Source organism: Malania oleifera, chromosome 3 (genome assembly GCF_029873635.1).
Source record: "Malania oleifera isolate guangnan ecotype guangnan chromosome 3, ASM2987363v1, whole genome shotgun sequence".
NCBI lineage: Eukaryota > Viridiplantae > Streptophyta > Magnoliopsida > Santalales > Ximeniaceae > Malania > Malania oleifera.
The window spans coordinates 57,149,023-57,165,524 of NC_080419.1; the positions used below are offsets into that span (position 1 = coordinate 57,149,023).

Here is a 16,502-nt window from a genome sequence, read left to right on the forward strand (position 1 = left end):
AAAAGTCAAAACAGCATATAAATCACTAGAAAGAGGACCGAAATTGTAGGTCTAGAAGGACCATGAATAGATGAGACTTGCACCCACCATTGGCCCCTACCTTTACATCTACCAAAATTAAAAAGGAGAAAACCCTAATAAGGATGGGCTGTGACACACACTCTCATACATGAATCACTGAATGGTATAATTTTAAAACCCTTTCCTCTATGTGAGAGTTAAAATTTTAAATACTCCATCTGGATGGATAGGACCTACTGGGATGCAGTGTGACCCCGCAGCATTCGGGTGTGACTAGCATATCTTTGTGTGGACCATCAGTAATCAATAATCTACCTCCTTTCCTCTCCCTCTCTATTTGTGTTTGAAGGATCAGCATAACTCATTCATCACTAGGCATGTTAGGCACAAGATGACCACTTTTCCCACAAATGCCTCTCTAAGTAACCAGCATGCCTTACAACTAGCAAGCAAGGTTCAGGCTACAGCTGCAATCTTAGAATTCAAATTGGTCCTATACTTCTATCATGTTACTAGATTTTATGTCAATTTTCCTTTCATGTGATAGCTGATATTTATATTAGATATATCAAGCAGAAGCAGCAGAAACATGATGACAGCTTACAATCAATGACATACTGTAAGCTAAACTACATTCAATATTGCAGGGACTAAAATGTAAAACAACTCTATCCTCGGATACCTTCAGATTTCGAACTTGGTGAGGACATCCTGCTGGAATAAAGACTGCCTCTCCAAGATTTTGCACGAAAGTCCAAGGCTCAACACCTACACAAATTATCCAGTAGTATAGATGGAATAAAAAACTAGCTAAACTATATTCAAAAAAGCCAACAGAACTCCAATAAATTAGAAACTAACCGAACTCCTCCTTGAGCTTCTGCTTGTGACCCAATGTGAGGTAAAAGGTCTGATCATGAATAGGGTGAACAACCTGTGACATGAAGAGAAAATAATGATTATCGATGATATTCAGTGTTTCATATACTAATTTACAAATAACATCTTCTCGAATAAGTCAACTATAAAAATTTAACCCACCCCTAGTTGAAAAAATAACAACAAAAACTAATATACAGCAACACCAGCAACACCACCATAAAGTATTAAGTTGCACTAGATAGGGTTGACTATAGGAATCTTTTCCACCATTTTTACACGATATAAGGCATACTCAGAAACTTGGAGTCCTGTCAAATCTATTCTCACTGCCTCTTACCAAGTTATTCTAAGAATCCACAAACTTCTTGTTGACAGTTCAAAGGATGCTGGGTAAAAGCAATGTCTAATACCCGTCCATAAACAGTAATTAACATTTGCATAAGACATGCATATACTTCATAATAAAGATGTAGTGATGATTATTTCATAATTCAAACACAATATTACCAACAGCATACGATTCACATAGCCAACCCCATGTTTTAGAACTTAAGACTTTATTGTCACTGTGGCTATTGTCATGGTCGCCATAGTTGTTAAAAGGTTTATGGTACCTGCTCCACTGGAGAACAATGAACATGTCTGAACTCCCTGTGGTGCTTTCTGAGATACTCCTGAAGCTTAGGGACATCTTGCCTCCGAAAAATATCCCAAACAGCACCTCCCTCTGCTTTTTCAAGACCATCCAACTTCTTTCTAGAAACCTCAGCAGGCTTGTCAGGCAAGGCACCTTGCTGATGTGTTTCATCTCTTAAAAAATGCATTCTAAAAGAATCAGCGTGACCCTCATCTGCACTCCTTTCACCTTGAACCCTTGAAGTTCCCTCCAGAGTCTCAGATTTAGTAGCACCAGCAACCTTGGTAATAAAGTTTTCTGAACTTCCATCCAAGTCATCAAAAAATTTCCCTTTTTTTCTCGGTCTACCTCGGGCACGTCTTCCCCCTTCTACACCCTTTCTAGAAGATTTCGCATCATTGCCAATTTTGCTTTCTGAATGATTACTTCTAATACCTGAACAGCTAGCATCACTGACCCCAACCTTTTCAGATTTTATGGCTATGGAGAGACAGCCATTTTCCACCTTAACTCCAACACCAAGCATGTTACCAGTAGGCTTGACACTGGACCTATCTGCATCATCTTCCTCCATTCTCAGGCAGCTTCCAGGAAGTTTGTCAAGTGGAGGCAGCACAGTAGACATCACAGTTGATTCTCCATCAACCAAAATTTTTTTATGGGAGACATCCGCATCTCTCATGGCACATATTTCTATCACAGATTTTTTATCTTCATTTATGTATGACTCATTCAGGATTGTATTGATTCCAACTGGAATATCATCAGTATTCTTCTCTCCAAGATCATATGATTTATTCTCCACTAAATTCCTACAAAGCCTACCATTTTCAGATGTTGAAGCTTGAGGTAAGTATATCTCTTCATCTAGTGAGTCAGCGCCATCAGGCTTCGACTTGATCTTCCCTTCGATGTCTGATGGGTCCTGGTCCTCATCATTTTGGTCACCTGCATGATTGGCATTGAAAAGTTCATATAGGTCTTGGGTTGCATGTTTTTTCTTCAACTTTTCAATTTTTGCAGGCTGCTCAGAGGTGAGAGTCACTTCTGCAGTATGAGTCAAAACATTCACCTGAGAAGTGCATTAATATTCCATAAGTATTTATAGTAAACTGCATGATTAAGAACAGTAAATTTAAGCATTACATGATATATTAAAACAAGAGAGGAAAATTAAGGTGCTTGCTCCACATGGAAATCCTAAAGAACTGCACAACAGACCAAGATCAAATCCCTAAAAAAAATAGAAACCTGACACGTATTGGATATCCGCACTTCAGGCTTCCAGAAGTGTTGGTGTTTTCTAGATTGCCACAAATCCTAATGCATTTACACCTTCCAAAACCTCTAAAGTCAACCATCAAGAAAATCTCCAAAGAGTTGAGTCTCACCAAGCACTCTCAACAAACCAAAAGTTTGATCCATAAACACCAAATTAAGGGACAGTGCAGAAATAAATACACAAACCCTAAACCCTCATTACTTCAATGGCACAAAACACAGACATATCTAGAGATAAAGCCATGTATAACATGGTTTTGAAACCCAGATCGGACCAGCTGGTCCCACCAGGTTGGACCAGAACTGGCCACTCTGCCAGCCAGCCGGACTATGGCAACTGATCTGGTGAGCCCGCCAGGTTACCCATTCTGTCAGAAAAATAAAAATGGAGTTTTGATGCCAGCAAGATTTGATACCATGACCTGGCGAAGGGAAAGGATGTAGCTTACCACCTTGACCATTATTTTTAGTGTATTAGCTGAACAACTCTATATGTAGTATGCAAACAATAAATCTATCCAGATATAACCATACACATAATATTTTATCAACTCTCTAACTCTTATTTAATGTTTTATGAATTACCCCATGATTAGGACCTTAAATTGCAGTTCATGTGAATTTGGATAAAATGCAACACAAAATTGCACTAAGGTTGTGTTTGGAAAATGAAGTTTGGACCTCATGTCTGGATTTGTACTCAATTTTGTCCAAATCCACACAAATACAAATTCAAGGCTTGAAATTCATGCTCTCAAACACAACCTTAAGTAAATCTTAAGTGAATCAAATCACCACTCGCTATTATTTTAGATTTCTTTGACTTCTAAATGACAATAATAATAATTATTATTACATCATCATCATCAATCAAACAATGCATCAAAAAATAATAATAATAAAACAAAAATAAACTGCACACCACCATAAGCTCCACAAACCCTTAAACTTCTAAAAACCTCTTAAAAAATCAATCCGCAGAAAAGCCTCCAAAGAACTAAGGCATACCCTACACTCCCCAAATAATCCAAAAACCTATTCCATATATTCCAAGACACAGAGCAATGAAGAAATAGACAAGCATGATTCCAAGCAACTACATAACATGGCACAGAAACATCAGGAGACAGCTCCTTTTTATATATCAGCACAGACAAAACTCTTTGAAGAGCACCAAAGAGGCGCCACCCATTTGCAAACAGTGACAGTAAAAATCAACTGTAATAAATCATGCCAAAAAATTCAAGAATTGTAACTGTGTCTATCACTAACAAGCCACTATATCCTCTAGTTACAGCAGTAGTCAATCTTTCTTTGATAATATTTAAGGGTGTGGCCATTCCTTCGAAAGCTCTTTCATTCCTTCCCTCCACACAATCCAGAACAGTATGGAGGGTAAGAGTCAAAGCTTTCCTTCTTTCCTTATTTAAATGAATGCATTTCCAAGCCCATGCTTTTCCTTCCACTGGTCCGGAAGTAACCCCCTGCAGCTTGATAAGAGCAGTGGCCAGCTCTAAATGTTTCTGGTCCAAGAACAGTTCAAGAGGATCTACTCAAGTGTCTCAGAATTTTCCACACATAAATACATATGCTTTAAGAGGCAGTCCCCTTCTCTGCAGATTGACTATTGTAAGAATATTCCCAAAAGTTGCCTCCATGCAAAAATAAAATTAAAAAATAAAAATTTAGAATAAACAACCTTTGTAAAATGTCATGCCAAACGAAAACTCTTTAACCTTCATGTTGAATTTAATAAGGGAGAAAAAAACAAGAGAATAAAGAGAAATAAAAGCAGCCCAAAAGAAGAAAAAAAAAAGAGGGGGGGGGGGGGAAGCAAAAATCCCCAAGTCAACAACCGTCTTCCACTTTATATTTGGTGCATGGAAACGAAAGAGGAGATAGTGAGAAACCTGCAAAATAAATTTCCATGAGTTTGCATCGGAAACTCTAACTCCAAATTAGCATACCACTTATTCGCTTAAAAGACAATGTTATTATTGATAATATTTTGCAAAAAGGGAATTAGTTTTTCAAAGGGAAACATTGTGAAATTAGGAATAGCTTCCCAAGAGGAGGGTGAATTGGCTTTTAAAAATTTCTTTTAAAGTCCTTAACTTCTTTTAATATTTAACCAATTCTTTAACTTGTTTATCTATTTTGTCAATCAAACAAGAACTTGGTTTCTTTTAAACAATCAACAAGACAACTAATAAAACATTCAATCTTCAACCACACAAATAATTAAACTAGTCAAGCCAATCAACCACAATGCTCAAACCAACAACCAATTTGATTGCCAAATATAAATTCACTTCAGCACTATTTGATTAATGGAAGCATTCAAGATTAGTATATCTAACTTTCAACTTTTATGTTGTGTTCAGCCCTGTGGTAAATATGAGTTTGAACAAAGCCCTGTTATTTGAAATTTCTTCTTCAATATGATGTTCAATGTAAAATCCAATTACTCTTTCCAAACTTCAGAATTCAAATAAACTCTTAAGTTAATTTATCTTTGGGATGTTTAGCCAAGTAACGTACTCCCGTATGGTTTCCGCAAAGAATGGTTCAACCAACGTACTCCCTTTCGGTTTCCGCAACCCAAATCAAAATTAAACTTTAAGTTTGTTTGATTTCCAAATATACGTAGTTTATATGATTTTCAAATTTAAACCATCCATGCAATTTAAATATGCACTGAAAATAAAGAACAGGGAAAGAGAGAGTGAGACGGAGATTTTTATGAGGTTCAGCTTATACCCGGCCTACGTCCTCGCCCTTGGCAAAACCACCAAAGGATTCACTAAACCTGTTCCGTTGACGGGTGGAACAAAACCTTTACAAGTGATACCCCTCGCTCAAACACTCTTTCACTAGGCTAGAGCCCGCCTCTCCAAACGATGTCCCCTCGTTCGGTCACTCCTTTAGGCTAGAGCCCGCCTCTCTAAGTGATATCCCCTTGTGTAGCCAACGATCCAAACAATCCTTGAAACATCAAAGAACTACAAGAAACAAGATATAATATGCGTACATATATACTCTCACAAAGAGCAAGTTAGTACAAGTTCAGCACTATATACTTCAATGTAAAATATCGATATGAAATATAATGAAGCTTAAGTGTAGAATTCACCAATATCCTTCTTAGATGAGGATTAGCAGTAGGAATTCAGAGAATGAAGGATTAACACTTCAGAATATCTCAGTAAAAGAGATTTGCAATGAGTGAACAAGAGCGCTTTGGAAGAACAAGAGTGCTTTCAGCTTCTAAAACAAATTTTTCAATTCATTGTTGAGTTCTGATTTGGAAAACCATGTATTTATAGGCAATTAGACTTGTTTCCATGTTACTAAAGTTTCCTTGGAGTGTTTCCCAAGTTTTTAGAAAGTTTGGAGCCCAAGCAAATAATATTTAAAAAATAAAATTTTTGAAATTTTTGCCCGTTAACAGTGTTCAGATGACTGAAGTCTCGGGTTCAGTCATCTGAGGTGGTTCTGCCTGTTTAAAAAATTCAGCAAAAAATCTTCAGATGATTGAACTTAATCTTCAGTCGTCTGAAGTTATTCTTCAGACGTCTAAAGTTACACTTCGGTCGTCTGAAGTGGCTCTGTCTGCTGTTCAGTCAGCTGAAGTTCCTCCCATGAACAGTGTTCAATTGGCTGACAGCTGTGACCCCGCTTCAGTATTTTGCTCATAACTTTTTCTGTATAACTCCAAATTAGGTGTTCTTGGTGTCAAAAGAAAGCTAAGAGAAAATCCTACAACTTTCATGTTGAACACTTTTTAAAATAAGGAGTGTTAGATAGAGAAAAATGCACCTCAATGCGGATGTATAAAAACTGACAGCATTTGGAAAAACCTCCTTTTGGTGCTTTTCATTCCAAAAATAATTTTAACCTTTTTGAAATATATTTTAACCTTATGAAAATATTTTCCAAGTTTTTTAAAAGGTATCTAGGTCCAAGAAGTTAACTTAAGAGCTTCATAATATTTCAAACAATATTTAAACATTAAAGTACTTACATAAAGACTTCTAAAACTTGACATTCTAAACACTCAAGTCTTCATGCGTGCTTTGACTCTTTCTTGGTCTTCAAGTTTTAATATTCTTTGGGCTTTCTCACTTTGTTTTTCTTTGGCTCTTTTGACTTTAACATTCCTTGGCTTTCAACAAATCATTCATGTTCTCATATTCTTCAAGTTTTAATATATCATCTTTAAATCCATGCTTTGATCTTTAAATCCATGCTTTGACTCTTTTAAGCTTCATTTGATCCTTGTGAGCACTTTGACCTTACTTTCTCATATATGAGCCCTGAGACAACATTACTCACACAAATATGTTAAATTCCACTTGTTTGTTAGCATCAAAACAAGATAACAAGATTTTAAACCATGTAAGGCCAACACACTGTAATCACTTACCCACCAAAGCTTTGTTTTTGGACACCAAATTGCCAAGAACTATGCCCCACTCCCCCTCCCAGACCATGAAAAAAACATAAAAAATAAAGAACCTTAGACCAACCAATAACCTCCCAACTCACAAGATTGGTCACTCCTCTCACGTCACCTAATCAAAGAAAGTCCCTCATAATCCTCCAATTTCACAGCATCCCCTATAAGAATCTTAAAACAAAGATAAAAATAAATGGGAATCAAAGAAAGGAGGCAATCGGATCTTCTATGAGCCCCTTGAGGCCGAAAACCAAGAGTTAGGTTATCCATTAGTGCTCACTAAAAAAAAATGGAGGTAGAAGAAAGGAAACCCCTAATCCAACCTCTCCATCTTGAGCCAAACCCCTTCACATCTAAATACTATAAGCCACTAACTCATCCCATCATAAGTTTTCTCTAAATCTAGCTTAAACACAAATCATGTGTACTTAAACCTAGCATCTTCAACAACTTCAATTGCCTCAAGCACAACATCCCACCAAAAAAATCAGAGTGAAAACTATATATAGTACCTAGCACCTCATTAAGCTTATCAACAAGGACCTTTGAAATAATCTTATACACACTCAAGATCATTAAACAAAATTATAAAATAATTAACCCTAAAAGAATGATCCTTCTTAGGGACTAAGGTGATTAAAAAGTGGAGTTCATACTTTTATAGACAACTCCATTACCGTAAAACTCCTCAAAAACTTTCATCAAGTCAATTTTACCAACATCCCTACACTGCAGGGGGAAAAACAAACAAATCCATCTGGCCCTAGAGCTTTCTCCCCTAGCCATACCAAACACAACCTTCCTAACCTTCTTAAAAGACCACTTTAAGTACACCACCTTATCACCAGAAATGGGGCACCAATCCAACCCCCTTCAAACACAGGGCAAACCTCAGGACTTTATCTTCCTCAGAACAAAGATTTTTATATAAATCAGAACCTCATCCACATTACATTCAGATCTCTAAACACTTCTCCTCCACCAGTATTACATCTAATTCTTTTATCACATTCTCCCGCTATCTATCATTAGCTACCCAATGAAGCAACTTAGTATTACAATGCCCCTCCTTAGCCAATTTAAATCTAACCTTTTGTCTGCAACTCATTTCATCCTTCAGCAACAATTCCTCCATGTCATACTTAAGAGTCATTATCCAAAATGCCAAATCTTCTAACAGAGTACTCGAACCCCCCACGTGATCAATATTTTCAATCTCATTTAAATATTCAGACTCCCTAATCCTCACATCACAAAAACCTTTGCATTCCAATTCTTCAATACTTCCTTAATATGCTTCAACCTATTCATAAACCTAAAATTTGCCCCACTCCTGACATTAAAACATGGATGAGTAAGCCACAGTTTTAAAGAAAAACAGAGAGGGAGCCCATTAGAACATTACAAATGCAAGGAAATTGATCCAAGACTGGCCTATCAAGGATTTCCTTTGAAAGATTATGGAAAAAATCATCTTTGATCGCTACAGCACAAAACTCCATCTAGACGACCATCCACGTAATGTTCCCCTCCCACAAACTAAGGAAACAAAGCATTAGCCAAAGGAAACTCCTCAACATACACTACCTATGAAATCTGTCAAAAGATTGCATATTAGAAATAATCCTAGAGCCCCTGATCTTTTTAGCAGGATATCCAATGACACACTAAAATCCCTACCTAAAACCCAACTGAAGCACAAGAACCAACACACAATAAAGCTCCTCTCAAAACAAAGATCTAAGAGCATATATTGAAGGCCTGGAAATTGAGGAAATCCACCACTGTCCCAAAAGATCCTGGAAGACCATCCACTATAAAGGCACGCCTCATATCCCACAAGACAATCTGGCCTCCAATGGCACCAAAGGAGCATCCACAATCCTTAAAATGCACATCCAAAATACACCTAATCAAACATTTATTAACTTCAAGAGAAGCTCTCCAAACAACCTTTCTAATTGCCCACACTCATTCACAACCCCTAACCCCTCACATTCCATCCAAGGATCCTCATAAGAATTATCTACTATAACCTTTATAACATCCCCCCCCCCAACCCAAAAAACTCCTCCTTAAACTCTTAACTGCGCATGCTAAATTTCTTTTAATAGGAAAAGAAGCTTTATTAAACAAAGCAAGAAAACAGATATAAAGCAGAGTAAAAGTCCTCACCCAAAAACAAGGAAAAGATAAGAATACATCAACAGAATAAACCCACCAAATCTCGGATGACACCCTGAAAGCAACAGCCCCTATAAGCAGGCTGCACTATAAGCCCAAAGTGAACCCAAGTATCACAACCTGTCCTAGGGAAGCCCCAATTTCTTTGCAGTAAAATTCCAGCATTCTTTTCCAGCCAAATTCCCCATAACACAGCACAAATAACACACCTCCACAGCTGTCAACATCCTGAACATTAATATCCTTAACCAAAACCATTAAAAGAAATAAGCAAGAACACCCTGAAAGCAACAGCCCCTATAAGCAGGCTGCACTATAAGCCCAAAGTGAACCCAAGTATCACAACCTGTCCTAGGGAAGCCCCAATTTCTTTGCAGTAAAATTCCAGCATTCTTTTCCAGCCAAATTCCCCATAACACAGCACAAATAACACACCTCCACAGCTGTCAACATCCTGAACATTAATATCCTTAACCAAAACCATTAAAAGAAATAAGCAAGAACTCCTCCATGACTTTGGACAAACCCACTTCTCACCAAGAACTCAAAAAAGTGAATTCCACAAGCCCCAAGCAAAAGAACAGAGAAGAAACACTACCACCCTAACCCCCTCTTCCTTACCAATCCCATTATTGGCTGTTCCAAATCCTCTTCAACAAACAGACTTTCTGAAAAATCAATAGCCTCTTCTGCTATCTACCTAACATCAATGACCCACTCCCCATTTCTCAACTCTGTTTCTCTAATATAACAGTGCCTCATATGCCCTTGTGAAAAAAACTTAGAATTACAATCCCCTAACCCATCTAAACTCTGTTGTTTTTCCTCCAACTCCTAACCTCCTTCAAAAGAACACTCCCACCAACTCATTCTTCAAACTGAGTTTCTTAACTTCCTCTTCTCTAGAAAGTCTAGAAAGCCCTTCCTTAATCTCTTTCCTATTTAACACACTCAACCCACTCAAAACAATCATGTTTTCACTCCTCTAAATTACACTTTTTCAGCACCTCTTTAGTACCCTTAACCTTCTTCATAAATCTAAAACCCTCCTATCCAACATCCCAACTACTCAAAGTATCCTTTATTAAATTACAAAAGTCGCTATGATCCATTTACATATTCTCAAGCTGGAAAGGAATACCCCAAATAACCTTCTAAGACTCCAAACACAGGAAAATGATCAGAAATTGATCTATCTAGTATCTCTCAACTTTTGAGTGAGAACAGGAAACTACTTTTCCCACCCATTGCTAAATAGAAATTGATCTAACTACAAGCCTCCCCTGAATATCTCTCAAACTGCCACTTGCTTGTTCCTCCTCCTCTCTTATCTCAGTTGATTTTGGACAAAATGTATCTTTTTGGACACACAGTCTACTATTTTTTTCTTATATTTCTCTAACTGGTTTTCAAATCTAATTTTCTATTTGGTTTGAGAGCCGTCTTGGGACACTCTTCCTCTCGGTTAGGCAGTGCAGCATCCTTGTGTGTATTTGTGGAGGTTTACTTATGTGAAGTCAGTTGTACCCAGTTTCCAGTAAACTACTATTGCAGTTGGGCAAAAGACACTCACCTACCCTAAGATTTGGCAAAAAGATAGAGAACGTCCCCTGAGGTTTCAAAAAATGCCATAAACCTCCCCTGAGGTTTGACAAAACGACATATACCTTCCCTTAAAAAACTTATCTTTTTGCAAAATACAAGGGGAGGTTTGTGTCTTTTTGACAAACCTCAAGGGAGGTCCCTGAAATATTTGAAACCTCAAGGGAGGTTCATGGAATTTTTGAAACCTCCAAGGAGGTCATTGTCTTTTTGTCAAACCTCAAGGGAGGTTAGTGTCTTTCACCTATTGCAGTTCTGAAGTTCCACTCAATGGCTGTGGCATGATGAGGCTGTTTTGTTACCACATGCGTATATGATTGATTGCTTGCAATCTTGTATCAACTTCTGGTCAATTTCAATTCGTGTTAGATTTTATTTCCTCTTCTTGCATGCACTTGGTTCTAGTTGTCGCCAGCCATAATGCCTGTGACTTCTACCAGGTTGCCTATTAAGTGCATGTGATTCTTTGTTGTGGTCTGCCCTATTCTATATGGTCAAGTGATCCCTTCTAGGCTAGGGTAACTTCAGTTTTGTGGTCATAGATGCCCCTTGAAGTTCTTGATATTTGAATTTCTGAAGTGCTGTTCCCTGCTAGCATGGCTGCCTGATTCTGCATTATTGTGGTATTGTTCATTCCCAATAGTGTGTTGACTGTAGTGTACTAGGGTTGGTTTGATGGCCCCTACAAAGAGAACTTTGCCTGATTTTTGTTAACGTACAGATCACAGCCATCAAATTGGTTAAATCCTCCAACTTGGTGTTGTACTGCATGTGTATATGAACGTAAAAGGGAAGTCCAAGGATCTGCTGTATTCTCCTCCATCTATAGGCTGAAAAGAATATGAAGATTGGATGAAACAGAATGAAATATTGGTTATGCAAGGAACCACTAATTGCTGTGAATGTGATGTTTCATAGAATAGTCAAACCCGTATGGGATGATCTCCATAAAAGCTTCTCACAAGATAAAATCAAACTTGTGTTATTGAAATTTTTCCAAATATGACCAAGAAGGTAGGTCCATTAGTAACTATAATATCACTCTGAAGACATGTGGGAGCAACTTAACATCCATCAAATCCATCCCTGAATGAAGCATATGCTCCAACAGCTATCTTGGTTGAGTCATGGCCTTCAAAACATCCTCAATCAGATTCTTGCCAGTGAATCCACACCATCCATGAATGAAGCATATGCAGAATCCAATGGATGGCTCTCAATCTTCTTCTTAGGCTTCTTTCCGGGATAATTCAGCAATGGTCACTGCTGCCTTGAAGGGTCACGGAAGTATTTGAGAACGAGGTTTGGATGGCAGTTGTGGCAAAGGTAGTGTATCAGACAAGTTTGTCAGGGCAATTCTTGCATTTGCACTCATTCTGGCAAGGACAATTGAGGATCTCCATGGAAAATCAACTTGGGCCAATAACTCTCCTGTTGAGAGTGATTCTACAGTTGACAGTGCATCTAACCACTCTACTAGGGAGTTGAGTACATTATCTACCATGTCCCAGGAGAAATATAACAATCTGGTTCGCATGGTTCAACAACTCCAAACCTAGTTTTCCATCGTATATCAACTATTTTAAATTCAGTCCCGATACTAGAAAAAGTTAACAAGTATGGCACACTTATAAAAACATAAAAATCAAAAATAAAATAATAAATAAAAACTTCTATCCACTACTGAAATGGCAATCAAGGTAAAATATCCTCTCAATAAAACACAGGAAAACACAAAAATACCACACAAACAGTGAATCCTTTTTTATTAAGCATTCAATTTAATGCCCTCCATTTAAAAACTCACTCATTATGCTAGCAATTCTGATTTGCCATCAATTTTTCCAATTTCTGCTTTCAACACTCAGTCCTTTCTCAAACTAATCAAGGCTGTCAACCATGGGAAGTCGGACACTATTAACGTGCAACCCAGCTTGAGCATGTGAATGTGCTCAGCTTTTTGCCACTGTATGCGTTATCAGCCACACCAACACAGGTGGGAAAAAAAGCTTCATTCATCAGACCTACACATACTGCAGAGAGAGGATTAAGTTTAAAAACTGTGTTTTTGAAATATTGGAAGGTCAGTTTTTCAATTCTTCCCATACTTGGATAGACAATTAGGTAAACAGCAAAAGGGATAGTTCTAAATGAAACCCATAAAATTGGGGAAAAGAAACAGTTCCCACGATAATATTTTCATTGGTAAGCTGGTAAACACATATTCTGACAATTTTCTCCTTTCTGAGACAATTTTATGGAAAAAATGAAAAAAAAAAAAAAAATCAACAAGTGCAGAACCCCATATTTTTCACCCAGAAACACAGTTTATCAAATTAGACATTTCATCAAATCTCAGTATAGATGGTTGACAAAGAAAATCTGAATTGAACCCATTCAATTTTTAAAGATAGCACAGAAACCACAACTTATTCAACATATCAAATCCTCATCCACTCAGCGCCTTGTAGTGAATATATTAATGCTATCACAAAAAATGTCATTGTCTCTTTCAATCAGTTCAGTTTATTTCTGCAGATTCTTCTAATTGCTTGATTCAATGTCAGAGAAATCATTGAGTTCCTTTTTAATTAAAATTTCAAGATAACAATACTGATTATATCAACTGCAAAAAGTTACAACAACAACAAAACCAAGCCTTAGTCCCACTAAGTGGGGTCGGCTATATGAATCCTTTTCCGCCAATTTATGCGATCATGGACCATTTCTTTTGATAGATTCAAAGATATTAAATCCTTACTATCTCCTCCCAAGTTATTTTAGGTCTACCCCTACCCTTTCTACTGCCCCCCACAATAACTAAGTCACTCTTCCTCACAGGTGCACTATAAGGCCTACGTTGCAAGTGTCCATACCATCTGAGTCGTCCTTCCCTCATCTTATCTTCTATAGGAGCTACACCTAACTTACCACGAATATGTTCATTCCTTAATTTATCTTTCAATGTTATACCACTCATCCATCTAAGCATCCTCATCAACTGCAAAAAGTTAAAAATTAAAAATTAAAAATCTTGTAGATGGGGAAAAAAAAAAAAAAGCAAAGAGAAATGCAACAAAAATAAAGAAGAATGTCATTGAAACACTTAAAAGAATGAGCGAAAGAGGTTCCCTTCACGCTAAAATTTCTTTTTTAACACTGACAATGAAGACTGCCCAGGACTTTTAGGATTAGTGGGTTTACATGCACAAGGAAACAGTTACCCAAGATAAGGATATATGCATTGACTAGTGCATAAGATTAGTCCTAAAGAAAGGCAGTCTGCAGTAATTTCCTGAGATAGTAGGGTATACAATTGAATTAAAGATATCATACCGCATCAGACATGTCACAGTGAAGCTTTGTTACAGAATCTCCCCGGCCAAGCTCCTCTGCAAATCCATATGCAATATATGTTTTGGGGCCCAGATCTGGCTTCAGAATATCAGCAGGCAACTTTGCAGCAAGATTGAGTATACCAGAGCGTGGATCAGTGTATTCCAAATATGGCAAGGCATTAGCAAACTCAGCATCATGGCGTGGCAATCGTTCCCCAAATAAATTAGATGGTGGCCAATCTTTTAGTTTAAGCATCTCTGGCCATAAGTTACTGTGTGCTCGACCCTCTGAATACCCTTTGAAAAATTGATGAATATTTATCTCAACCTAAAAACACACAAGAATATCAATGTTCAATACCATTGCCCATTAAGAACACAATTAATAACAGGTCAAAGAAAACAAAAATAACACATTAGGACTAGAGATAACAAACATATGGTACATATTATTCAGTAGTAAAGGGAAAAAAAAATGTGTACGAGAGAGAGAACAAGTATTAGAGTCCATTTTCAAACCTTAAACCCCACCCACCCCTAAAGTCTACCATCTCTCCACCAAGTGGTAATGAACTCCTTGAAAGAAGGGTGTGTCAGACTAACAGCCACATACTTTCAAATCTGAACAGAGTAGGACCCAATTTCATGGGATGAGCTCCAACAAAAACTGGACAATGGTCCTAAACCAGCCTAACAAAGCATCTAGTGATTAGAAAATGGTCAATTTGGGAGGAAGAGCCCAGAGGGAGAAACAGCCAAGTAAAACGACCGTTGCTCAAAGCTACATCCCTAAGCTCACAATTGCGAATGGAAGAGTCAAACATCCTAGTCACCCTAGTACCTCCTAACTTGTCATCAGCGAGGCAAATGGCATTATCTCCTCCTATCACACAATGCAGACAATATAGGCCACAAAAACTAGCCAACTCATCAAAGGACTACCCACATGGTAGATATCGTGGTCCATAAACCAAAGTGAACCACCAATACCCAAACCCATTAAGTTTTAATAACAAAGAAAAACAAAAAAAAAAAAAAAAAAAACCAACACACAATCCCGGAAGGATGCTACCATGGTGTCCCATGCAATACTTCCCTAGGAAGGGCAAAACACTCAATGTCTCAACTCTCAAAAACTCCTCGCCAAAAGTTTATCCACCACCTCTACCTTAGATTCCCATATAAACAAAATATCAAGATAAACTCTATTAATTAAGCCTCTAGCACTCTACACTTCCTCGTGGTCCCTAAACCACAAACATTCCAAGAAAGGAGCATCATTGATTAATTCAACTATTACCTAGCCATATGTCACCTTCTCATAATTAATGAAGGAAGCAAGTTACCTAATTACATGCTCAATCTAGAGGATTGTTTCCTCTCCCTTGTACCCACTCTACCAATCCTAACACTTCCCCATTATGATTCACTAGTCAAAGATCTAACTCTTCAAGAAGGTTTTCAGCCTCCACATTGCGCCTCTCATCACCTAGAAGATCCATGGTATGAAACTCCCCCTCTTTGATTGATTCCTTATGACACAAATGGGAACTAAAAGAAGTAATCATATGCTTTGGAGTGGGACGGATACCTTCAGAATTGGCAGTGTTTATTAAGTAGATCCCAAGAGATTCATTGCCCAAATCTCAAAAATGCTTCTGAAAAGGTTCTGAAATCAAACTTGGGACAGCTAAAAACCCATCCTGAGACTAGCTATGTTCCCCTAACATCCAAAATTATTCAATAATATAAACTCTCTCCAAACTCTTAACACCAAGACCTTGTTGGTCTAAAGATTCAAGATCCAAACTCAACCCATCCATCTCCACCTCCTTACAATCCACTAGACAGGCCTGTTGCAAAGATTCCTCATCTGCAAAGTCAGACAAATCCGCATGCCACAATTGATATAATAACAACCCACCCCCCCCCCCCCCCCCCCCCCCCCCCCCCGCCCCAAAAAGAAATTGTAAACTTATGATTATGTTTCATGTCAATTTGTTACAAATAAAGAGGTTTAGGCCATCCTTCCCTTTCCTCTTCAACACTTCATCCCCCACTCTCAAAAATTCCTTAGCCTCACATGAAGCTCCGAAAG

General features: G+C 37.8%; 1 protein-coding gene across 1 annotated transcript in view; it reads right to left on the minus strand.

Moving 5' to 3' along the window:
* LOC131151787 (lysine-specific demethylase JMJ26-like) overlaps nucleotides 1–16,502 on the minus strand; it is an 81,188-nt gene that overhangs the window by 51,752 nt on the left and 12,934 nt on the right. The window contains exons 7-10 of the mRNA XM_058103204.1: nucleotides 14,403–14,732; nucleotides 1,518–2,612; nucleotides 883–955; nucleotides 704–789 (exon numbers count right to left, since the gene is read on the minus strand). Of these exons, the coding sequence (XP_057959187.1) occupies nucleotides 704–789; nucleotides 883–955; nucleotides 1,518–2,612; nucleotides 14,403–14,732 (1,584 nt within the window). The remainder of the gene's footprint in view (nucleotides 1–703; nucleotides 790–882; nucleotides 956–1,517; nucleotides 2,613–14,402; nucleotides 14,733–16,502) is intronic.